The sequence below is a fragment of the Sorex araneus genome, chromosome 6 (genome assembly GCF_027595985.1).
Source record: "Sorex araneus isolate mSorAra2 chromosome 6, mSorAra2.pri, whole genome shotgun sequence".
NCBI lineage: Eukaryota > Metazoa > Chordata > Mammalia > Eulipotyphla > Soricidae > Sorex > Sorex araneus.
The window spans coordinates 122666382-122692992 of record NC_073307.1 but is presented as its reverse complement, the minus strand read 5'-3'; the positions used below and the strand labels follow the sequence as shown (position 1 = coordinate 122692992).

General features: G+C 47.2%; 1 protein-coding gene across 9 annotated transcripts in view; it reads right to left on the bottom strand.

Annotated features, from left to right (window-relative positions):
- Nucleotides 1–26611, bottom strand: part of NAV2 (neuron navigator 2) — an 822512-nt gene that overhangs the window by 197864 nt on the left and 598037 nt on the right. For all 9 annotated transcript variants that reach the window (XM_055141684.1, XM_055141686.1, XM_055141678.1 and 6 more), the window contains one exon: nt 832–1927. In XM_055141684.1, the coding sequence (XP_054997659.1) occupies nt 832–1927 (1096 nt within the window). The remainder of the gene's footprint in view (nt 1–831; nt 1928–26611) is intronic.

The following is a 26611-nucleotide window of genomic DNA, read 5'->3' as shown; positions in this document are numbered from 1 at the left end:
AACCCTGCAGCACTCACTGTTCCCACTGGCACACTGTGTTCATGTCCACTGGGGCCCAAGTTGCCAGCCTAGGGACCCTGAAGTCACCAGCAAGGCCCGTCCCCGAAGTTGGCTCAGGTATCTGGGGCGGGGGGTGTGTGTGTATGAGTGTGTACATGAGTGTGTACTTGTGTGTGAGGTGAGTATGCGTGTGTGTGCGTGTGCATATGTGTGCGCACACACGTGTATGCATGTGTCTGTGTGTGCGTGTGCATGTGTATGTATATGTTGGTGAGTGTATGTGTGTGCGTGTGCATGCATGTTTGTGACTATGTATGATGTGAGTGTGTGTATATGTGAGTGGAAGTGTGTGTATGCACATATGTGAGTTTACGTGTAGGTGCGCCACACACATATATATGTGTGAGTGTGTGTATGCATGAGTGCACATGTGTATATGTGTGGTATATGTGTGTGCATGTGCACTTATGTGCATTTTTGTATGTCTGTGTGTGAATATGTGTATGTGTGTCTGTGTGCATGTTTTTGATGTGTATAAGTGTGATGTGAGTGTATGTGTATATGCAAGTGTGTGCATATGCATGTGTAAGTATGTGTGTGCATGTGTGTGTATATGTGTGCACATGTTTTTGATGTGTCTGAGTGTGATGTGAGCATTTATGTGTATGTAAATGTGCTTGTGAGTGTGTGTGCGCATGTGTGAGTATGTGTGTGCGTGCATGTGTATGTGTGTGTGTGCGCAAGGGTGAGTGTGTGCAAGCGTGAGTATGTGTGTGTGTGTATGTGTGTGCCTGCATGTGTATATATGTGTGTGCGTGTGTGAGCGCTCACCTGTACAGGAAAGGCGCGACCGTGGCCGTGTTGGGGTGGCTGTACTGCTGCTGGGGCTGAGGTAGCTGCACACTGACAGTGTTGCTTCCCGTGGTCTGGGTGGTGCCCACAGACCCACTGACAGTCTGGCTGCTGATGCTGTGGTTCAGGGTGGCCGCCCCGGGGCCCCTGCCCTCGGAGGACGCCAGGCTGGAGGAGGAGCTGGAGTGTCTGCCGTCCAGCGGGGGCTTCTGCTGGGAGAGCCCTGAGCCCGGCTTCCCGGCCCGGCTCCGCTCAGCCTCCTTGGAAGGGGCCGGGGCACTCGGGGATTTCACAGGCACGCTCTTCATCCCGGGTTTGGGGATCCCGCTCTGGGCAGGGGCGGCTGCCTCCTTCTTGGCACTGTTGAGCTTCCCCCCTTTGGGGATGAAGCTGGCGATCTTGGAGGACTTTTTCGGCATCTCGATCACGGCGGCCCCGCCCAGGTCATCCTTGGTGCCCTCCCGGAGGTCCGGCCTCTCCGTCACCGACACTCTCTTGGCCAGGTCCCTGCTTTTCTCCTTCTCCTTCTCCCGCTGTTGCTTCTCCTTTTCCTTCTCGCTGCCTTTCGGGGAGCTCTTTTTGGTGGTGAGGGCCCGGCTAAAAGTCCTCTGGGCGATGCCTTTGAGGGCGATCTTGGGGCTGCTGGACGAGGGGCCCAGGGCAGAGAGCGTGCGGCCGGGGGCCTCCATCTCTTCGCTCTCTTCAAAGCTGGGCAGGCTCTCCAGCCGCTCGCAGCTCGTGTCCCGGGAGCCCGGGCCCTCGCCCGCCTTGGAAGCCCCTTTGCTGTTGAAAAGTTTGAGCTTCTCCAGCATGGACTTCTGGTTGTTGGGGGCTGGCTTCATGGCTTCCGGGCTGGGCCGGGGGCCCTCGGGCACGGGCTGCTTGACAGACAGCATGCACGATGTGGCGCTGGGCTTCACAGTGCCCGAGGACTTGCTCCGCCAGGGCTTGGAGGTGGCACCGGGCTGGGGGATGGCCGAGGAGGAGCTGCAGCTAGCAGGCAGGGAGCACTCCAGCACGGCGGATGCATTCTCGCTCATGCCGGGGTGGGAGGAGGCTGGACTCACCGAAGGCTCTGTAGAGAGAGGGGAGAGGAGGAGACCTGGGTTACCAGGGGCCCAGCACTGGGGGGGAGGGAAAGACAAAAGGAGGGAGCGGTGCCCGCTGGCAGAGCTGATGGCTGTCAGCCCACAGCTTGCACGGCTCCCAGACCTGCTTCGGGCATCACCTGCGGCTGAGTGAAAAAAATCCTACCGGGATTTCCTGCCGCTCTCCAGCTCAAGGCTTCACCTACAGTCCCCGTCCTCCCATGCCAATTTTGGTGCCTGCTATCATTGTGAGATTGTAACCCAAACATGAAAGCCTGTAACTATCTCACAGTGATTCAATAAAATTTTAAAAATTAAAAAAAAATTGATGTCTGCTATGCAAGTGTGCGCTGACCTCAACATGCACAATTCAGTGTCGACATTCACAGAGCACACACACACACACATACCATCTGTAGCACGGTGGTGCTGAAGAAGAGAAGAAAGTCTTTTTTTATTTGCTTTTCGGGTCACACCTAGCGATGCACAGCAGTTACTCCTGGCTCTGTGCTCAAGGATTACTCCTGGTGGTGCTCAGACCTGCTTCGGGCATCACCTGCGGCTGAGTGAAAAAAATCCTACCGGGATTTCCTGCCGCTCTCCAGCTCAAGGCTTCACCTACAGTCCCCGTCCTCCCATGCCAATTTTGGTGCCTGCTATCATTGTGAGATTGTAACCCAAACATGAAAGCCTGTAACTATCTCACAGTGATTCAATAAAATTTTAAAAATTAAAAAAAAATTGATGTCTGCTATGCAAGTGTGCGCTGACCTCAACATGCACAATTCAGTGTCGACATTCACAGAGCACACACACACACACATACCATCTGTAGCACGGTGGTGCTGAAGAAGAGAAGAAAGTCTTTTTTTATTTGCTTTTCGGGTCACACCTAGCGATGCACAGCAGTTACTCCTGGCTCTGTGCTCAAGGATTACTCCTGGTGGTGCTCAGGGGACCATATGGGATGCTGGGAATCGAACCCGGGTTGGCTGTGTGCAAGGCAAACGCCCTACCTGCTGTGCTATCGCTCCAGCCCCCAAGAAACGTCATTTTCTTCTGGTGTTCGGACCACGCTACTCCCCGAGACTCTGAGCTCAGAGGCTGCTGCCAGCGGGGCTCAGGGGACCGCATGGTGCCGGGGATCTGGTCTGGGCCTCCCGCGTGCAATCCATATACTCAGCCCACCGATGATCATTTCTCCTGCCCAGTGAAAATTGCACATTGGGGGAGTATACCTGGCGGTGCTCAGGGGTGCTAGGGATTGGAAGCAGGGCTGCGGCCAAGGAAGCTGCAAGCAAGGCAAGTGCCTTCCCTCCTGCTGGGCCTGAGACATGCTTTCCGAGCTCAAGAAGTCTAGGGGGGTGGGTCCCCACTGGCAATTCTCAGCCCCTGGGTTGTCTGTTCACCGAAAGGGCTCAAGGACATGATGCTGCTCCAGCCAGGTCGTGCTGGGGATGCCCCGCCCGCCTCATGTGGTGCTGGGGGTGGGTCCAGGGCTTCCCCTGGCAATGCTGGGGAGCACATGAGGCCAGAGACGGAACCAGCTTGGGTACTTGGTAGGCGTGTACCTTCACTGCCGCATTAGCCCTCAGCCCCCTTCATGCATTTTTATCCACTCTCCTAGTTAAGAGGAAAATTAAAGGGGGTCAGATCGATTGTCCAGCAGGTGGGGAATTGGCTCTGCATGCAGCCAACCCAGGTTCAATCCCCTGCCTCTCATATGGTTCCCCCAAGCACCACCAGGAGTAACTCTCGAGTACAGAGCCAGGAGTAACCCCTGAGCATCACTGGGTGTGACCCCCAAAAAGCAACAAAACAATAATAATAATAATAACATTACCCAACTCTGAGACTACAGTGTAGCAGAGATCATGAAACAGAACCCATGAAAAAAAATTTTTTAAACAATGACAATGACAAGGACAGAAAAAAAAAAAAGGAAGAGAAACCACATACAATCTTTAGAGGAGAATAATTACCCACCGAGGTTGCTAAGTCCTGCCGAAGCATATCAAGCTCCCCTCTACCGGTATTTCTAAGGATCTATGATCACAACTCAGGCTGGACTGAAGAAAACACTTCCCAGCGCGAGGCTAAGCCGTGCACATGGCTTGACCAGAGCAAGAACACATGCAGGTTATCTGAGAGTCAAGGCTTCCCCTTGGCGCTCGCTCCGGCCTTCCGCAGCCAGATTCTTTTCTCAGAAAAGCCTCCAGGTATTTCCAAACGAGAAGCAGACTCATTCTGGGCTCCCAACTGGAGCCCTGCTAGCCCCCCCTCCAACCCCCGACCCCCAGCCAGGAGCACAGCTGTGAAGAGGGCAGCCCGTCTTCCAGGAGGCCAGGGAAGTGTGGCAGGGCAGGTCCCATGACCCCCGCCCCTCAACCACGACCCCCAAGGTATGCGGACAGGCAGGCGGCAGCACCCCAGCCCTGGAGGGGGGGACATCGGCACGGCAACTTCCCAATGACAGACTCACCCCGTCACTTTCTCCTGCCGCGAATCCCAAGGAAAGACGCTTGTACCGGCGAGGCCGCCCGTCTTCCAATGCTCACAAGTGTTTTCCGTTAAACCGCTCATGTTTCTAATTAACTTTTGTCATCCGCAACTGCTCCAGTGCCCAGAAGCCTGTCCGGATTAACGGCTGCTTCTTCTGCCTTCCTCCCCCCCTGCCTGCCCCACCCCCCGCCCTACTCTGCTCCACTCCCCCATCCCTCACCCCCCCCCACCCCCGCCAAATACCTATGTTCTGGGGCCTCCCAGCAGCAGAGTAAACTGTATATAGAGCGGCTTTTTATGATTTAAACGTCAACGGCTGCCGCGGCCAAGTGAAGGCAGCCCCTGTGTGGGCCACGAGCGCAGCAGCCGCGCGAACGAACGTTCCTTCACTCTCAGCTGCTCGGGGAAAGCCGCGGCCCTGGGGTGATCCAAAGCAGACCTCCCGGTGCTGTAAAGCCCATACATCTTCCTGCCTCGCTGGGGCTCTGGGCGTGCAAGGGGGAGAGCAAGCTGGACTGCTCCTCCCCAGGAGAAGGCATGGGCGCGGTGTTGGATCCTTTCCTGGGGAGAGCCGGAGATGGTCTTGGAGAGAGAGGGGCGTGTACCCACCCACCCTGCCAGCCTTTGCGGGGGGGGGGGGGGGTGGTGTTGTACATGCCTGCTTGTGGAGGGCTCGGGAGATGCAGAGCTGGAGTGGCACGGGATGCTGCCAAGGGGTTGTGTGAGGAGACGCAGTTACACTTGGGCTGACAATGTGCTAGAACTCACATGGGCACCCAGGCACCTTCCTGGGAGTTGAACCCGGGGCCATGGGTCTAAGCGTGTTCTGGGACTACACGGCAGCAAGCTCCCCAGGTGAAGAATATACTTCACTTGGCCTACGAGAGCTCCGGGTTCGATCCCTGGAGCGGTGTGGTCTCCCAGGCATCTATCTCTGGGAGTAGGACACCCTCCCACCAGCACCACTGGGTATATGGCCCCTAAGCTAGCACTAGCTACTTCAAGGGCTAGAGAGTGCTTTGTAGGTATTGTTTTTATTTTATTTTTTCTTGTAATTTTTGGGCAATACCTGGAGCGATAGCACAGCAGTAGGGCGTTCGCCTTTCACACGGCCGACCCGAGTTCGATTCCTCCGCCCCTCTTGGAGAGCCCAGCAAGCTACTGAGAGTATTGAACCCTCGCAGCAGAGCCTGGCAAGCTACCTGTGCGTATTGGATATGCCAAGAACAGTAACAATAAGTCTCTCAATGAGAGACATTACTGGTGCCTGCTCAAACAAATCAATGAGCAACAGGATGACAGTGACAGTGACCTGGTGATACGCAGGGAATCCCTCTTGATGGTGCTTAGAGAACCATATGGATGCTGGGGGTTGAACTCTGGGTCAACTTCACGCAAAGCAAGTGCCATAACCTCTATACCATCTGGGTTCAGTCTTTTCTACCACCAAGATATTTCCCTGATGCAATGGAAAGAGGCTGCCTGGGCTTATCACAGGAGCCGCTGGCTCTCTGGGTATGGTAAGAGTGGCTTCCAGTCCCAAGTTTTGCATCTTTTGGGGTAACTCCCTCTCCCACGGTTCAGACTGGGGGCAGAAGTCCCTGTTCACTTATTCAATGCAGCCATTCCTCGCAACATCCACTCCTCCAAGGAGCATCTTCCACGCGCCAGATGTTGTTCTTGGCACCTCGCATGAATCCGTGACAAAACAAAGATCAATGTCTGCTTGCGTGTAATTCCCATTCTGGTGTAATTGGACTGTGGTCGGCCATAGGCAAGGCAAGTGCCTTCCCCCGCACACTCTCTCTTCACATCTTAGCCACTGGTGTTATTATTCAGACATTTCAAGCTGGACTTGAAGGGGACGGGGGTGCGATACCTGTCACTCACCCACTGATAAACTAGTGGACTCTGTTGGCCTGGCTGGGCAGTATCCTCTCCTTCCCTCACTCCCCTCACTTCCTTCCTGAAGCTGCAGGCTTCCATCTAACGAGGCATTTGTGCCCAAATAAAGCTTCTAACTTCAACTCTGAGGGGAAAAACAGGAGCTTCTGAATTCCTACTTGGCATCTGCCCAGGGTACCAGGAATTCAGGGCATTTCAAGGCAGCATGTGGCTGGAGAGAGATAGTTCAGTGGCTAGGGCACTTGCCTTGCATACAGCTGGCCCAGGCTTGATCCCTGGCATCACATAAGATCTCCTGAATACTGCAGGAGTGAATCCTGAGTATAGAACGAGAAGTAAGCCCTGAATAGCCCTGGGTGTGGCCCAAAAAACCTATAAAAGAAAAAAAAAATTCTGCTGCTAAAATATGTTCCTGATTTCCCAGTGGGGCAGGAACCTGTTTATGAAAGGGGTGATGGATGTCACATCCTGATCACCATCACAACTGGCTTGAAAAGTCTGAATAAAAACACCAGTGGCCAGGGGCTGGAGGGAGGGCAGGGGGGAAGGCACTTGCCTTGCCCGTGGCTGACCACATTTCGAAGGTTCAGTATTGGTTCATTAACTGTAGAAAACATTACATGGGTACTAATGTTCTATTAATACTAGGAGAAACTGGGTGCAGGGCTTATGAGACCTATATTATCTCTATAATTATTTTGTGAATCCTAACATAAGAAAACCATGATTAAAAAACAAACAAACAAACAAAAACAACAACAGTGGTGCTGGAGCAAAAGTATAGCCAGTAGAGTGTTTGCCTTGTACACAGCCGACCTGTGTTCGATCCCCGACATCCCTGGATATAGTTCCCGGAGCCCGTCAGGAGTAATTCCTTGAGTGCAGAGCCAGGAGTAACCCCTGAGCACTGCTGAGTGTGCCCCCCACCCCCCAAATAACAATAGTTTAGAAATTATATAGTTTGGGACCAGAGAAACAGATGGCTGAAAAGGGTGCGACACCTGTCACTCACCCACTGATAAGCTAGTGGACTCTGTTGGCCTGGCTGGGCAGTATCCTCTCCTTCCCTCACTCCCCTCACTTCCTTCCTGAAGCTGCAGGCTTCCCTCTAACGAGGCATTTGTGCCTTAGACATGTTTTCAAGTGGGAGCACTGGGCTTACTTCCTGGACACTGCATGGTCCTCTGAGCACTGTGCTAAGACAAGCTCTGAAACAGTGCCAGGTATGGCATCCAAAACCCAACATAATTTTGTATCTTATTGCCTACTAAAATAGATACCCAGGGGCTGGAGAGATAGTGCAGTGGGTAGAGTGTTTGCCTCACACGCAGCTGACTCAAGTTCAATCTGTGGCGCCCCACACGATCCCCTGAATCTGGCAGGAGGGTTCCCTGAATGCAGAGCCAGGAATAAGATCATCGCTGAGTGCAGCTCAAAAACAAGACAAATAAAAAAAAATTGAATAGATCCCCAGCCTATATATAAATTAAGTGTCATAGACATTTAAATACATACTTAAATTTTGAGTTGACTTGAGGGAAATCTAAAATAAATAAAAAACATAAGTAGTTCTGAGATTTGACAATGGCCACAGAAGTTTGTCAAAGACAGGAAACACAGTTCTATTAAATCAAGAAATACTTAGACATAAAACACACAGTAAATATTTTAGAAATATGTCCAGCAATTCTTTGGGGGAAATATGTCGATTAGGGGGAATCAGATCAGAAGTTCCAAATAAGGATTAGACTCAAACCTAGTCCGAAGTGGCTACTTTGTAAGCTTGATTTACTTATGTGTATTTGATTACCAAGTGACATTTTGCTGAGAAGAGCCAGATATGGCTAGGTGACTGGATCCAAACTCACTTTCAAAATAAAGGCCTTTGGGAGGATTGGTCCACGGTTGGAAGCCTACCTCGATGCTGGGGGAGATGGCAGGTGGGATAGAGAAGGGAATCACCATGACAAAGATAGTTGGAAATGATCACTCTGGGAAAGAACCGCATGCCGAAAACAGGTAAGGGAACAAACCTGATAACCTCTCAGTACCTGTATTGCAAACCAAAGACCAAGGTGCCCTAAAGGGCAAGACACACACACACACACACACACACACACACACAGAAAGAGAGAGAGAGAGAGAGAGAGAGAGAGAGAGAGAGAGAGAGAGAGAGAGAGAGAGAGAGAGTGCCTGCCATAGAGTCAGGCTTAGGTGGGGGGGTTGGCGGGAGGGAAATTGGGGGCATCGGTGGTGGGACATTGCATCCCGGTGGAGGGCTGGATGTTGAAGCTCTGTCTGACTGAAACCTGACCATGATCAGCTTTGTAACTCTGTATCTCATGGTGACTCAAAAAATTATAAACAAAACAAAGGCCTTAAGTTTTTGACCCCTAGACAGGGTAAGAACGATGTATTACATCACAACCCAATACACACCCAAATGCAAAACAGAAAAATATGAAGACAGGCCTTACTTTACGCAAAGTTGCCGTCTACTCAAGTCCTTGTCCTGACAGGCTGATCTCAGAGCCCCTGGCCGGATTTGGGGGCCCATTAAAGCAGCATTTCCCAACAGGGACCCCATGATCTCCCTCTGGGCCCCCAAGATATCCCAAGGTGGAAGACGAGGGGGCCAACCAATAGGACAGGGTTAGAGGCACGGGGAGGAAACAAGGTCGGGAGGGGCCACAGTTGGAAAAAGCTGGAGACACCCTGTGCTCAGGGACGGAGCTTCACAGCCTGAAGGCGTCAACTCTAGACCAGCTCCCAGCCTTCACCCACCACCAACTGTCAAACCACTGCAAGAAAGGAAAAGTCTCATTTGAAATATTGCAGACAGGCTGCCTTTGAAGAAAAGTCTTTGAAAAAAAAATTTTTTTTTTAAAGGAAAGTTTGATGAATAGCATTAACCCTCCCGTGAGGAGGGAAAAGGTTTGGTTTTTCTGGCAACCAGCCTTAACCTTCCCTGACAGCAGTCAAAATACGTTCTCAATGAAAATACTGTCCCCAGCAGATAAATAAGCATTTCTTCTTCCCTCTCTCGACCACGGCGAACACAGGCCCCAGGTCTTTGCAGTTAGGGAGTCGCTGGTGGCCCGTTCCACGCCACGCCGGCAGCACGGGCTGTGCACTGCAGGGGCTCTACCCAGGGCCGTGAGTTTCAGGCCTGTCCCGAGACATCCTGCCTACAGCCTTGGCTGTTTTCAGGAGAACACCTGATCTGTGGGCCTGAGAAAATGTTTCCAATTTCCTATAATTTGTCAAGGTGTCCATCTTGAGCATTCAAATTTGTCAGGATAATTGAAACCAGTTCTTTCCCAGGGAAGTGCACGGACGGCAGCCTCCAGGGTTGGAAATTGCTTTTGGAGCTGCTCAGGTGGATTTCTTACAACATGATCACAGACCACCAAGGAGCCGGGCGCCTTGCTCAAGCCCCTCCGTGCTTCTACAGTGTGCCTGGGGTCTGCATGGTGGAGTTTCCGGCGTCGGTGATTGATGTCTGCTACTTCGGACCCAGGCTTAAAGGCTGCCTGCTCTCTAATTCCTCCTTAGAGAGGATCTTGGAGGTACAAAAAAATTAATAAATAAATAAACAAATAAATAAATAAAGGGTGAAAGAAGAGAGGGACACGAGAACCAGGTAGGGAAAGTAAAGGCAGAGAAAGGGAGCAGGGTTCTGGATACATACATACATACATGTGGACATGTATGTGTATGTATTATATATAATATTCATATAGTCACAGGTTTATATCATGCATATGATAGCCAGATCTTCCTGTGTCTACAATTCTACAAGTTGCTAAAGCATTCAAATTAGAATAAGAATGCCAATCTATTTTTAAAAGATGCTTTGTTAATACAATCCTTATAAAAATGGAATGAGATTGTTTATTTTTTCAGTAATAGAAAATTCTATTCTAAAATTTGTATGGAATTCCAAAGAACTCCAAATAGACAAAACACTCTTGAAAAATAACAAAGTTGGAGGTTGCATTATGTCCTGATTTCAAAGCATACTAGAAAGCTGTGGTAATCAAATCAGGATGGTAACGGCAGATGGGGACATGTAAAGACCAATAACTTACCGAGGGTGGTAGGAATATTTGAAATAACAGTGGTGGGAAGGTGTAATGTTGGTGGGATTGATGTTGTAATATTGAATGTAATAAATTATTGTGAGCAACTTTATAAAAATAGATTAAATTTTTTTAAAAAATGACCAGTAGCCTAGAAAGTCCAGAAATAAACGACCAAATGATTTTCAAGGCTACTTAACAGAAAAAGGGCAGTTTTTTTCAACAAAAGCTTCCAGGACGGGGCTAGAGCAATAGTACGGCAGGTAGAGCATTTGCCTTGCACACGACCAACCCGGGTTCGATCCCTAGCATCTCACATGGTCCCCCAAGCACCTCCAGGAGTAATTCCTGAGTGCAAAGCCAGGAGTAACCCCTCTGCATCGCTGGGTGTGACCCAAAAAGCAAAAAAAAAAAAAAGTTAATACATGGGCTTGGGAGGTAACTCAAAGAGTGAGCTTTGTCTGTGGGAGTCCTGTGTTCAATCCCCAGGACCTTACAGTTCCCAAGCACCACCAGGAATGACACCCCCCCCCCCCCCCCCGTGACACTGAACAAGAAGCAGCCCACAATCACCATCGCATGTGACCCCTAAACAAAACAAAAACCTACTTACTTAAAATGAATGAGAAAATTAATTATGACAGCTAAACTATGAAATTCTTAGAGAGGCGCAAACAAAGAGAACGTTGTAATGCTGGATTTGGCAATGATTTCTTGGATAGAATAACATAAGATTAGGCAACAGGAGAAAAATGCTAGGTTGGACCTCAACAAAATGAAAAATTGGGGGCCACCAAAATTTTTTTATTACACTATTATCAGAGTGTCTACAGACTAGAAGAAAACATTTGCTACATCAGATACAGTATATCTGATAAGGGATGATATTCTAATACATAAAGAACTCCCATAACCCAACTACAATAAAAATTCAAATGCTGAATACAAGCATAGGACGTTTCTCCAAAACAGACAGACAAATGGTGGAAAGACATCCAAAATCACTAATCATTAGGGAATGAGATATTACTTCATACTCATTAGGGTGACTATATTAAAAACAAAAACAAAGAGAGTAATTCTTTGTAAGGATGTGGACAAAATAGATTCCTTGGCCCTACACCATGGAATGCAAAAGGGACAGCCATTCTAGAACACTAAACATAGAATAAGACCCAGCAATTTCACTCAGGGTACAGGTTCCAAGATGTGAAAACAGAGCTAAACATATAGTTGTACAGCCATGTTCATAGCAGAATTATTCACAATAGGCAAAGGTGGAACAACCCCAGTATCCACTGGTGGATAAACAATGGATAGTGCTTTAAAAAAGGAAAAACAAAATGTGGAACATACATTCAGTGGAATGCAAATTCAGCCTTCAAAAGGACTGAAAGTCTACGCGTGCTACAACACATGCGTAAGCCCGGAAGATATCAGGTTCAGGGAAATACACCAGTCAGGAAATGAGTAACATTGCACAAGTCTACGAGGGAGCCAGAGAAGTCAAATTCAGAGAGACCAGAAGAAGGGTGGGGATAGCCAGAGCTTGGAGGGAGAATGAAGGGAGAAGGGAATTTGGGCTCAAAGGTCACAGTTCATCTGTAGAGAATAAAAAGTTCTGGACAGGAAGGGCAGGGTGGCTGTCAAGAATGTGAACGGACCTAATGCCTAATGTCAGAACAGAGCATGTACCCTTTCAAATGATCACAAAGGCAAATATTCTCTGCCATGCATTTGGTCATAATGCAAAAATAAGGAGTCCATTGAGCTAAAACAACAATTCGGAGATTTGTACCACTGCCTAAACAGGTGAGGGGTGGGGGCGGGGCGGGGCTTTACTTCCAGTGGCAACCTGGGCCTAGCATGGGCTCAGATTCAAGAAATATTTGTTAAACAGAAGAGATTTTCTATGAGTTCAGTGGGTATTCGTGCTCATGAGAAGAATCTAGAATGGAATATTACCTTACTAGTATTATTTTACTCGAGCTTAGAGGCCATTTTCACTTCAAGAGACGAGGGATCATCTTGAATGAATTCTAACAGGGAAGCAAATGGCTCCACCTGTGTCTTCCTTCTTAGAGTGGCCGTCACTGGTCATTTTTGGTCTGGCTGTCCCCTCTGATAGGGCTGCCTTGTTACTGTCCTCACACCCAGCCCTGACCTTAGGTCCAATCTACCTCCCATGACATTCCTTAAAGACAAAATCTAGGATCTCCCAAACAAGAGCTTTATCTTCATCTAAAGATCCACAAGGCTGTCTGGGCTTTCCCAGGCTCCTCCACCCTCTCTGCCATCATGGAGGACAATGGCTACACTTGTTGACTTACAAGAATGGTTGATGGTATTTCTGGGTGCCCAGAAATAGTGGGTGGAAAAATAACTCAGCAAATCAAAAACAACTACCCACATTGGACCCCTTCCACTGGCTCAAAATTAAACTCAAAATTAAAATCAGGTGTGCCAGACTCGCCCCTCTTGGTTAACCAATCATGCCATTTGTTCTCCTAAAAACCAAGCAAACACCTAAGACTAGAAATCAGTGATCTTTTTACTGCTGGATCTCCTAGGCATGGGGGACATACCTTCGGGCCACTGAAAATGTCACAAATAAGTTGTATACAAAAGCACCAGGATCTTGTTATACACAATTCCCCAGAATCTAGGGACTGCAATAAAACCATGCAGAATTGGCAATGCGCCCTCCTGTGAGGCCAGAGCTGTCTGTGTCCTGCATGAGTCAGAGTTCCCTGCCCTCCTCAGTGGCTTTTTCCAGGGCATATGTGTTCACAGCTGAAATCATCACAACTGTGTCTCTTTTTTCATCAACAATGAAGTAATCTGCTTTCTTTGGTAGCTTCTTTCAGGTAAAACGAAAGGTAATTAGGGTCATTTGCTTCTCTGCTGGTAGCTTAAAATGTAGTAAAAGGAAATTAGGAAGTACCATTGTCCCATATTGTTAACACTACGTTTTCTCCAATTTTACAAGGTACATTTTCAAATTCCACTTAATGTCATAAAGAAGTGGTAAAGCCAAACAGAGGTTAACTTGCTGGAAGTAATAGTAGACTGCTGGGCTTATGTTGGAACTTTTACGAATACCTTAAAAAGAGAAGGTGTCTTTATAAGGCCCTCTCCCTTCCCATAGCACCTTCACATCTAGTGGTGCCTATACTTACTTTAAAAAGTCTTTAGCAGATGAGAAAACTCATTTGTGTGTCAACATTTGAAGGATGATACCTTTAAAAATAAAATATGTTCCTATTCTCCTGTTTTCCTTTATTGAAGCATTATCATCCTAAAAACATCTCTTTCCTCTCTCTTGAACTTATTTGTTCAAAATCCTAAGCAATATGTTTCAAAAGAAAGCTCTTGCTTTAATTGGTCAAGCCATTTCTCTATCTTGTACCATATATGGCTGTAAGAAAGTGCAAAATTGGCTGTGGAAATGCATCTCCCTCTTTTCAAGGGTGTATGAAATTTCACAGAGAGTTTATAAACACTTTATAGGGGGCGAATCTCCTTCTTGCAGAAGGTCACAGTCCACAGTTAGCAGCTCTTTGGCAGAGTGCAATGATGCAATACACTGTCATAAATACATCCCTGTAAGAGAGTTTAGGGATCCTACAATCTCTCCTCTAAGAACCTAGGCCAAACTTCCCAGCTTTTTTTCTGGGACATGGGAAGAACACTCTGAAATAGCAACCTCCAAACTAGTGTTTAGCCACAATGCTTTCTACTGAAAAATATAATCCTGAGTAATGGTGAAAAGTGTTCCAGGGCAAAGGAAATCTGGAAAACTGAAGGCTAAATAGATACCAAATAATTTTCTTGTTCACAGGACTTCTCAGAGCTTTCAATATGCTTATGTGCCCTGGAAATATCCAAAATGATAATAAATGACATGGCTGCTATATGTACTTTTTGCCAAAGAATGGATTTAAGGAAATAACTTAAGGAAAAAATATGCATCGTAGGCAGGAAATGGGTCTACAACCCAAATCAGCTAACATGACTGTCGAACAGCTAATAATATCTAAGTGGCAGGCCTAAGCAAGAAAGCAGAAAATACCTTCTTTCTGCTTTGGGATGGAATAATCTAGTAGACTGAGGAATGCTTTCATGAGAGGCATTTTGAGCATTAAACATCCTTAATGTCTATCCGCTCCCTTTTATTTCAGAAGGATTAATTTAAGGATCTGCACTAAAGCAAAAACAAAGAAAAGCTACATGAAAACAGGAAGCAAAAGTTCTGGCTGGGCAGCAGAATTCCTGAAAAGATTTCAATCAACAGGACCAGAGATAGACTATAGCAGGTAAATGCTGTACCTTGCACTCAGCCAACCTGGGTTCAATCTCCTCAGATGGCCCCTCAGACTGATCCCTGAATACGGATCCAGAAGTAAGCCGTAAGCACTGCTGGGTATGACAGAAAGAAAGAAAATGAGAGGAGAGAGAAGGAGAAAGAGGCAGGGAAGAGAGAAATAGAGAAGGAAAGGAAGGAAGGAAGGAAGGAAGGAAGGAAGGAAGGAAGGAAGGAAGGAAGGAAGGAAGGAAGGAAGGGAAGAAGGGAGGGAAGGAGGGAGGGAGGGAAGATTTTTTTTTGCGTCACACTCGGCGATGCACAGGGGTTACTCCTGGCTTTGCACTTAGGAATTACTCATGGTGGTGCTTGGGGGACCATGTGGGATGCTGGGAATCAAACCCAGGTTGGCCTCGTGCAAGGCAAACGCCCTACCTGCTGTACTATCGCTCCAACTGGGAGGGAAAATTTCTATTAACAGACTCACTGCCACTCAGCCAGGGAACATGGTGGCCCAGGAAAACAATGTGATCTTAGCCCAGATTAGCACAGAAAGATGTGCAGAGCACCAGAGGTGAGAATCTCGCTCCACTGTACACATCCCAGGCTACAGTCGGAAATGTAACACCTTCAGAATTTTGGACACAGAAAGAGTTCTTATGACATCAGCCACGGGAGGTCAAGTTTTTTCCCAAAGGGGTAACAGAGCCCGAGACAGGTAGGGACACCCCCAGGATCTTACAGCCAGCAGAAGGCAGCGCTGTTCACTGAGCCAGTTGAATCCATCAAGCATGTTCGCCCGCCACTACCCTGAACCTCCCCAAGCAGATCCTCTGAGGGTGGACCCCAGCACCTGGGCCTGAACTGGCTCCCCAGGTGACTGTCATGCTCATGAGAGGTCTGGAAGAACTGGAGTTTGACTAGAGTGCGCTGAGAAACCAGAATTGGTCTGCAGTTAGGCCAAGGATGCCCCGTCCAACTCAGACTGTGCAGAGGCAGAAAGGAAGGACACGGTGGGCTGGAGAAGGCCGCATGCATAAAGCAACTTGGGTAACTGAGAGTCACTGACCTTTACCTGCCACTGCCACTGAGCCACGGCAGAGGGTGACAGCCTCACCTGTCAGGGAGCCCCAGGAAGGTCTCCTTTGAAGAAGAGAATGCACACAGACCAAGAATAAGTAGCAGGTGTGGCAGTGACTCAGGGAGAGGCTTAAGGACCCCAGGGGTGGGATGGGGGTACAAAGAGCACTAGCAGACAAGGGGAGCCAAGCCACCTTGGTTTCATGTCTTTCTCTGTGTCACTTCCTTGGGGGTTGGAGGGGGAGCACACCTAACAGTACTCAGGAATCACTCCTGGAGGGCTCAAGGACCATACGGAGTTCTAGGTATTGAGCCCAGGGGGTTGCATGCAAGGCAAGCACCATGCCCACTGTGTTATTGCTCTGGCCCTCTGCTCCGCTACTACCAGTTCTTTTCCTATAGAGGACTTCGAGAAAAGTTCCCATAACAAAAACCCTTGAAGGGGCTGGAGTGATAGCAAAGCGGGTAAGGCGTTTGCCTTGCACCCGGCCAACCCGGGTTCAATTCCCAGCATCCCATATGGTCTCCTGAGCACCGCCAGGAGTAATTCCTGAGTGCAGAGCCAGGAGTAACCCCTGTGAATTGCCAGGTGTGACCCTCCCCCCCAAAATCACCTTGAATAATATTGATAATCAAATAAGGACAAAGGCCAGTATTTACAGAGCCTGTTCCAGAAAGTACAGGAATTTTGACCCCTTTCCACTTGTACTATAAACACAAGGCAATAGGAACTAAAGGTTCTATTTTACCAAGAAGGAAGCTGAGGCATGCACTAGGTAGGCAAGCCATGCTCAATCAGATGGTGCTGGACAGCTTTATTTCAAAGTCCACACGTTTTGGCGGCATGCCCAAGTCTACTCATCCAGAGAAGAGACGGGCAACCTGCCCTCAGTACAAGATGATGGCATTTTCACCTAGGTTTCTGTCAATGGATTTCAGAGCTTCTACAGCATAGTTCTCTGACCTTATCAACATCCCAGAGGAAAAGAGATTTTCCCCTCCAGGAGATTCTGTTTTAAAAAATACGAACGTCAAACTGTTGAATAAGAACTGAAGTAGGGACTGTTGCTTCAAAACTTAAGGGGCTGGCAAAATGTAACCTTTCTGCTGTTATTTTTTCTACCAATCACTATCAGAAGCCAACCCAAAGAACTAGCTGAGCGTATTTCTCTGGGGCAATCACTGCTTAAACTGAGAGTTCATTTGGCCTATTTTTCACTATCTCTGATTGTATTATGGCAAAATGTGCAGAAGCAGAAGAAAAAATGTAGTCGTTTCTCCTGGTTCTTCCAAGGCTGCTAATACTTGCTATCAGAGAATCTCAGGGCTGGGCAGATGTCACTGATTATACACAGTTGGACCAGACTTCTGAGCCTTTTGACCTGACAGTTGCCTTCTCAACGGAAAAACAGAATTTTTCTTCTAAAAGAAAAAATATATATGTAAGGTAGACAATCTCCCCGTAGGGACTGTGTGCTGGCTTCCTTCACCCAAATCAGGAAACAGCTTCCCCCATGTGTCTGTTTTGTTTTAGGCAACTGGCCTGCACTGTGACAAACTGGGGGCAGATTGAGGTTTTGTCAATGGAACACTCCCGCAGATGAAGCCAAGTGATCCCGTAAGGTAACACAGTGTCTTTTAGAGACCGATCATCATGATGAAGTGGGAAGAAAGCAATGTAGTAATTCAGCTCTCCAGACACACCTCACCCCCAGAAATACCCTAGCCTAGTCCTTTGTGGGTGTGTCCACGTCTACCTTAGTAGCTTGCTAAGTGCCACCTAGTTACTTCATCTAGATGAGCTCCCCCAAGAGACACTCATGTGTGGTTAAGCAACAGGGATTTGTGTGAAGGAGCATGCTGGGGGGGAGGGGTGGTTCAGGCCACACAGAGCAGTGCTCAGGGCTTACTCCTGCCTCCGTGCTCAAGGATCACTCCTGGCCGGCGTTGGGGACCATATGGGGTGGCAGGGACCAGGCCTGGGTTGGCTGTATGCAATGCAAGGCAAATGCCCTACCCGTTGTGCTATCACTCAGGACCTAGAGATAAGTTCCGAGAAAGAAACTGGTAGGCAGTTCTGTCAGATGCCTCTGTGGGCATGCGTAAAGACGGACACAGGAGCTACAGCCCATCACACCTCAATGCTACAGATGTGTTGGGGACACTGTTGTATATGCAGTCTTCGGTTGACTGAATGTCAGAGAGCGATGCCTCACTTTCACATATACCTCCCATCTGCCTCCCTTTCACATATGCTCACTTTTCACACAGGGATCATTTACTGAGTGCCCATATATGCCACGGGGCTGTACTAAGAGCTCACTAGAGTGGTCCTCACCCATTTCACATCCAGCAGCCCAGCACCAGGCCATGGACCACCCGAACCAGAAGCTGAAAATCACTGCTTTGGATCATTTCATCAGTGATTTTGTTGAGTCACACAAGCAACCTAGGAAATAGAGTTCCTCAAGTGCAGAGCGGGGACAATATGCCCTAGATGATGGCTACAAAGTGGCAGAGCCAGAATCTGAACTCCAAAGTCCAAGCTGTGCCTCCATGGGCACCACGAAAGGAAGATGGTGACGCCAGCTTTCCTCCCTCACCTTGAAGACCAAAGGGAGCTCATGTCCGTCCTGCAGTGCTCTGATTGCCACCAGGGGACTTCCTTCAAGTGAGGTGCAGCTGTGACAAACACGGGTGTCACTAGCATCTTCCATAAGCTGTGTGGCTTCTAGGGAAGTTTCCAGAAGCCCTCTCTGATCTGCCTCTAACAAGGAAGAGAAAACTGCTCTTCCTGAGGCCCCCAGCGCTGCGCCCCCAAAAGTCCTCAGATTCTGCAAGCAGATTTCCACAACTCCACCCAGGCGGACTGCAGATTGCTGGCAAGCTCTCCCCTCTAGTTCCTCTGTGAACCAGAACCGCCAGCAAGGCAGGCATTGGCCTGCAAGCCTCATCCACCAGGCCAGGCGCACTGGGGGCCCTTGTTAACACACAGCTCACTGTCTGCCTCGATGACTCAGACACTCCTGGCAACATCTGCTCTGTTTCTGTAAGACTCCAAGGGCTCTTCACATGAATGATGGTGAAAAGGGATTCGAGGCGCTTCTCACCCATGCGCAGGGCCATGGGATATAATGGGGAAACCAGGCTCCTTCGCCAATCAGCCTGATGTTGCAAACGTACACAAGCCAGCGCTTATTAAATGTTGTTCCAGGGGGGATCTTTGTCATCTCTGAATAATGAAATGTAGGAGGTATGGTAATCAGGGCTACGACTGGGGCTCAAAGCTATTTGGTGATCATCAGAATTCTAAACAGCCTCAATCTACTGTGTGTGTTCTTCCACCTAGCTCAGAGGCTAGCAAGCTTATTTGGTCTGCTGTCCACTTCTCAGTAAAAAAATCACTTAGCATCCTCCCTACTCTCCCCTGTCTCCTGAAATCTACCTTCTAGAAGCAAATCAACAGAAAGCAGACCCTCATTGCACTGGAGGCTACTACTGCCATCCCCTGCTGGCCATGGTTCCAGCATCCTTCCCCCTGGGGGGTGGGGGAGGCAGTAGTGCCCACTTCTGGAAACACGGGTCTAGTCTATCCCAATCCCATCTCATCCCCTCTGACACTTTCAACACAGGACTGCCCAGGTGCATTCCCACATGCTGGAGATAGAGCAATAAATACGTGGTCTCTGCTTTCCCTGGGTCCAAGGGTCAAGGGTGAGACAGACTATACATCAGAAGTAACCCTACCATGTGAAAGAGTGGTTGAGGGGAATATCTGTGGATCATAAAGGTGATTATCTAACTGGGTCTGAGAGCCAGTAGGAGTCCGGAGGTTAGTCAAGCCATGCTTTAGCATCCTCATATAAAAGTTCCAGAATTCAATTCTTTACTAATGATTAAGAGGAAATCAAATTTCCAGGCACCCAAATCTGGTGATTAAAAATTAAACTCAGGGGGCAGGAGTGACAGTACTATGAGCAGGGTGTTCACCTTGTATTAGGCCAACCCAGCTTCAATCCCAAGCACCCTATAGGGTGCCTTGACGTGCCAGGATTGATACCTGAGTGCAGAGCTGGAGTAATCCCTGACCATGCTGGGTGTGAGCCCAAACCAAAAATAATTTAAAAAATTAAAAATCAAGTAAGAAGGACACAATCACTGTCACTGTATTACTGTCATCCCATTGCTCATAGATTTGCTCGAGCAGGCACCAGTAACATCTCCATTGTGAGACTAGTTGTTACTGTTTTTGACATATCGAATACGCCACAGGTAGCTTGCCAGGCTCTGCCGTGCGGGTGGGATACTCTCGGTAGCTTGCTGGGCACTCCAAGAGGGGCAGAGGAATTGAACCCTGGTCGGCTGCGTGCAAGGCAAACGCCCTACCCACTGTGCTATCACTCTAGCCCTAAGGCAACACTCCTAAGGTAACTATGAAAATGTTCCACTTCACCAACTCAGCATTCCCTCTAATAGTTCAACTATGCCTCATACCATTCAAGTCTGAGAAATCAGATTTGATGGGCTCTGTTTCCCTATATACTTAATAACAATGCATATATTTTTTAAAATACCTAAATCTTAAAAATTTTAAAGTATGCATTAAGTTCTTCTATAAAAATTCCATTTTACATATGCTGTTGAGACAGATACAACACATTCTAGAAAATAATTGCTTTGAAAGAGGACAGATCTTAAGTCACTTTTCAAAATCCACTTTTCTTGGAGGTTTTTTTCCCCAACTCCTTTTACTTCTTTTAACTCTGGTCTCACTTATACTTCTTGTTTTAAGTTAAGAAAGAAAAAAGAGGCCCTCACTGAATTTTTCTCTAAATGGTCAATCTAGAAATTATAGAATGACACAGAATAGGCGTATCTCAAGATGTGACTGGACAGAGGTCAGAGCATTTACTTTGCACACAGATGACCAGGTGTGCAATCCCTGGCATCCTGTATGGTCCCCTAAGCACTTCAGGAATATTCCTGAGTGCAGAGCCAAGAGTGATCTTTATTTTTTTAATTTTAAAAAATTTTTATTGAATCACTATGAGATAGTTACAAGCTTCCATGTGTGGGCTGCAATCTCACAATGACCAAACACCCATCCCACCACCAGTGCACATTCCCCACCACCAATATCCTCGGTATACCCACTCTTTCCCACCCTTCTCCTGACTCCCTGGCCGACAATATTCCCTATACTCTCTCTCTACTTTTGGGCATTATGGTTGTAACACAGACACTGAGAGGTCATCATGTTTTGTCTATTACCTACTTTCAGTACACATCTCCCATACCAACTGATTCTTCCAGTCATCATTTTCTTAGTGATCTCTTCTCTATTCCATCTGCCTTCTTCCCTCCACTCATGAAGCAGGTTTCCAGCTATGAGGCAATCCCCCTGGCCCTTGTATCTACTGTCCATGGGGGTCAGCAGTCCTTCTATGTATGTCCCTCTCTTTCTGACTCATTTCACTTAGTTATCATGCTCCAAGAGTGATCTCTGAGCATCTCCACAAGTGACCCAAAAACCAGGGTGGGGGGGAAATGTGAGTAAAGAAAGAGCTAAGGGTATGATTAGTTTGTTAGGCACTGGAGAGCACCAGGCTGAGTGTCAGAGAGCTCATCGGGTCTCCTGCTCACTGCTCTAGATCAGAGCTCAGCAAACTACAGGTCCTGGAGCCAAATTAAACCAAGACAGAAATCTCAAAGGGTAAAGGAAAAGTCACAATGCTACTAATACAACATTCAAATTTCAGAGTCTGAGTTTGATTTGAAACAAATATATTTATGGATAATCTGGATATTTTCATATAACAGACAAGGCACAATATATAAAGATAATATTTGGTCAGAGTAAAAGTTGGCCAGCCAAATGCATTCCTAATACTGATTATAGTCAAGAATAATGAGTCATATCTATAGATTGTCCAGTTCTCCCTCTCGGAGAACTCGGCAAGCTACTGAGAGTATCCTGCCCACACGGCAGAGCCTGGCAAGCTCCCCGTGGTGTATTCAATATGCCCAAATAAGTAACAATGATCGATCTCATTCCCCTGACCCTGAAAGAGCCTCCAATGCGGCACCGTTGGAAAGGATGAGTAATGAGAGACTTCTAAAATCTCAGGGCTAGGATGAATGGAGATGTTACTGGCACCCGCTCGAACAAACTGATGAACAAAGGGATGACAGTGATACAGTGATACAGAGATCTATGGATCCAGCATATTGAAAACTGAGACATGTAACTCAATCAGAATGCCATTTTCCCTATTCATCCAGTATTATACCTACTCTCTTCAGTCAGAGCACACACTGAATTTATTCCCTCATGATGGATCGTTGAATCACTTTCCTAATGGAGCCAGAAAAAAACAGGCAAACAGCCTCAATTCCTTTATTCCTTCTAAAATTTGGCTGATCAAACAAAAGTCAAGATGATGGTTTCAAAGTACAGGGAACTACTGACTAGTCATTACCAGCTGTCAATCTAGATGCCACTATTTCAAGGCAAATGGTTAAACTTCTGTCAAGATCACATCACATCACAGTAACAGAGCCGTGAACGCACGACAGAGTCCCCAAAGCAAGTATATACTCCCAGCCTGTGACTGCAAGAAGGAAATGAAGCAGGAAAAGACAGTAGCATTAGCCCCGCGTCAACTGAGGACTGAGGTTGGCAGCCAGATTATTTTCCTGAATCTTTTAAATTATCCCTGAGAAGGGCACTAGCAACCCTATTTTATACTCAAGGTCAGAGAGATTGAGTCATTAGTCTGACACCGCACAGCTGGTGAACACGAGAGGAAGATTCAGATCCAGGCTACCAGGTACTGCCCTGGCAGAAACAGAAGAGAAGTGTCTGCCACAGAGGCAGGCTGGGGGAGGTGACAGAGGGAGGGGGTGCATATTGATGGTAGAAAGTGTATACTGGTTAAAGGATGGGTGTTGGAACATTGTATGAGTGAAACCCAATCACAAATAAATTTGCAACTGTGTATCTCACGGTGAATGGATAAAAGAATGAGGTGGGGGGTGGCATTGACGTAAGTAGGCTTCGGTTAAAACTGAGAAGCAGAACATTTCTGGGAAGCCCCTGTTATGGTAATGAGTATCCACATTTCTGGTATAAGAAGTAGCAAGTTCCTGATAAGATTCTGGGGTCAGAAGCTGAAGTTCTAGGAGTACCTTCTTGCAAGAGATAAGGAAAATAAAAAACAAAGAGGGGGGCTGGAGCGATAGTACAGTGGGTAGGGCATTTGCCTTGCACACAGGTGACCCGGGTACGATTCCCAGCATCCCATATGGTTCCCCTGAGCACCACCAGGAGTAATTCCTGAGTGCAAAGCCAGGAGTAACCCCTGTGCATCGCCGAGTGTGACCCAAAAAGGAAAAAAAATAAACAAAGAGGGAAAGAAGTGAAGGAGAAAGACAAGTGAAGGGATATATGAGACACCACTTCTCTGTAACACTACGATAAATTCACAAACGTTACTGGAACATACAAGATGCTTGCTCAGATGTTTGCTCCGAGTGGCTGGCTCTTGGAAACCAGCAAGGAAGGAGGTTTCTATTTTAGGGTTTCTATTTTAGTGGGATGAACACTACTTTCACAGAGAAAAGCTGGAGGAAGAAGATCTTGGGACTATTCAGAAATGCTGAGATGGACCCCAGACTTTCCATCACATCTTCTAAAAATCGGAAGATCTTTATGAGTATCTGGGCTGGTTCGAGTGGGCCCAGGGCAGCTGGTCCCTGAGTTACACCTGCATCACTTGCTTCTCCATCAAGAGCCTGCCATGCACCTCTTCTGTTTGGTCTCATCTCCCTCAAACTGCAGCCCCACTTCCCTAGCCCATTTCTTTTCATGAGCATCACGGCCCAGTTCCTCCTTTCCTCTCCCTGCCTTCCGTCCTTACGTATCTCAGCTCTTTGTGTTTCACTTCACAGATCGGCTTCACTCTCAGTAGCCATTCGTCCTCTATGACAAAGGTCAGTAAACAAGCAAAGCTGACGCCAAATCTTTACCTAGCAACTATTTTTGCACATAAAGTTTTATTGGAACACATTTATTGATACACTATTGCTACCACAATGACAGATATGAGTAGTTGTCATGGAGATTCAATGGCACACAATGTTCCATACACTCACCACTTGCTCATTTAAGAGAAACCTAAGGCTAACCCAAGGACTAGGATAGGGATTTCCAAACTTAATAAGGGATAGAGCCCCTTTTCAGGAGAAAAAAAATTATTCAGTGTGACTTTGAAAAATCTAGCATCTTTTAGTGAACAAACAGAAAATGCTAGAAGCAATTGCTTTAACACATACCTAGAATACAATTATTTCCCCTACATTTGTTCTTAGTGATTTTATCACTAATAGCTCTCACTGTCACTGTCACTCTTATCGATTTGCTCGAGCGGGCACTAGTATCGTTTCCATTTGTGAGACTTGTTGTAACTGTTTTTGGCATATCAAATACGCCACAAGTATCTTGTCAGGCTCTGCCTTGCAGGTGAGATACTCTTGGTAGCTTGCCAGGCTCTCTGAGAGGGGCGGAGGAATCAAACCTGGGTCGGCAGCATGCAAGGCAAATGCCCTACCGCTGTGCTATCACTTATAGCACATTAACTTATTGAGTATGTATACCCAAGGCCACTGCACTCCTCCCAGATCATTCCAGAACCCTTCTGGGGTGGTTGATGGCCCACATTGGGAATCCTGAGACCCTAGGTTCTGTGTTTTATTCATCTTTTAATCTCCAATTCCTGGGGATAAAATACATGATAGCTGATTAAGTGGGCAAATACATAGAAAAGTGTGTTAACATCATAAGTCAGGAATCTAGCACATACATTGGTTACTACAAAAATGCAATTGATTACTAATACATACATCAGTGGTCTTGAACACCAGACATGGACTGGTACTGGTATTCAGGTGCAGTAGGGTTGAAAATCACTGATCTCCAAACTTGGTAGGCAGCCTGTGGACTGGTATGGAGGGCAGGTACCAAACCATAGGTGTAAACAGGTGGACAAACACTGTTTTATTTTTATTTTTATTTTTATTTTTTTGCTTTTCAGGTCACAACCAGTGATGCACAGGGGTTACTCCTGGCTCTGCACTCAGGAATCACCCCTGGTGGTGTTCAGGGGACCATATGAGATGCTGGGAATCAAACCCGGGTCGGCCGTGTGCAAGGCAAATGCCCTACCCGCTGTGCTATTGCTCCAGCCCCAAGACAAACATTGTTTTAAATGACTATTCCAGCTTAACTCTATTTTTATTTAAGGCAGTTCACAACAACAACAAAAACTTTCATGTTTTAATGAACGCTGATTGCCTTTTTTTCCTCAAAAGCATGTTCTTTCATTTCTTTTTTTTAGTAAGCTTGGGTGTAATTAAAAAGTCTACAGGATGCTTCAGGCTGCATTATTGAACATTAGTATCCATTACTGAAAACTAGATACAGCTTTAGACATTCTTTGAAAGTCAGCTCATTTATTTTCCAGCAAAATGCTAGAAGTAATTGCTTTAACACATACCCAGAATACAGTTTTTCTTCCATATTTGTTCTTTGTGATTTTATCGCTAACAGGGCATTAACTTATTGAGCATATCTTGTATAAAAGACATTGTGCTCTAAGTATTTTACTTGAACTTCCTAATTTATTAGTCTAAGAAGGAGGTACTCTACATATCTGCTTTACAGCTGCAAAAATGAAGGTTTAGAAAGGTTAAGTAAGTTGTCCAAAGTTAAATAATATGTAGACATTTGCTAGCTCTAATATCTGTGCTGCACACAATTACTACAGTTCATTCTTTCACTCATTTATTCATATTAGCCACAAATATTTACCTAAGGTCTCCCAAACCCAAAGTCTGTCAGCCTCTGGTTGCAAGGCACTGTCCTGATAGTGAAGGAAAAACAAGATAACCAGGAACCAGTTATCTCCAGCAGCAAGGAGGCCAGTGGCACTCTGGGAAGGGGATTCAAACTCGGACTCAGCCAGCAAAGGCTCAGTAGGAGGAAACAAACTTTGACCTGAAATCTGGCAGGAAGGAAAATAAGAACCAAGCCCCAGAAAGCGTTTCTCAGAGAGAACGCCATTGCAGGAGAGACAATTGGGTTGTCTGGGATGGAAAAGGGCCCGGCTGGGAACAGCTCACCATTTCAGAGGGCAGAAACTTCGAGGGACCAGCACAGTGATGGCCAAGCCAGCTCCCAGGGGGTTGGCAGGCCATAGGAGTCTGCTGCCTCCAAATGCCTAAACACAGGGGCCAGATGATAAGGAAGAAGGGAGTATCCTGGGGTCCACATGCTGGATGCTCACTTGACTTTGTTATGTCCGGGGAAGGGAGTTTCACTCACACATTGACCAGACCAGGTGCGAGGATTCATATGCAAGGCACCCTTTACTGCTAGCTCAAGCTAGGGTCCGAGTCTCATCCAATGCAGTGGAGTCTTGACATGGACCCTGACTCCGAATCCTGAGTAGCTTATGTAAGGTTTGGTTACATAACTATTTTTCCAGGAGCTGACAATATGTTTCCAATTTTGGTCCCAGTCCTGTCCTATGACTCCAGGGACTAACAGTATGATTCCAATGTTTGGTCCCAGTCCTGTCCTGTGACTCGTCTCTATTGGTCACCTCCACCTGGCTGGGCTCCCCTGCCCATGCCCTCTATTCTGACAGGCTGTTGCCAAGGGCAGTCTATCTGCCCAGGGTGATATTGTTTTCTGAGAACTCAGATCTTTCTGATTAGGAAAACCCAAACTTAGGCCTGTT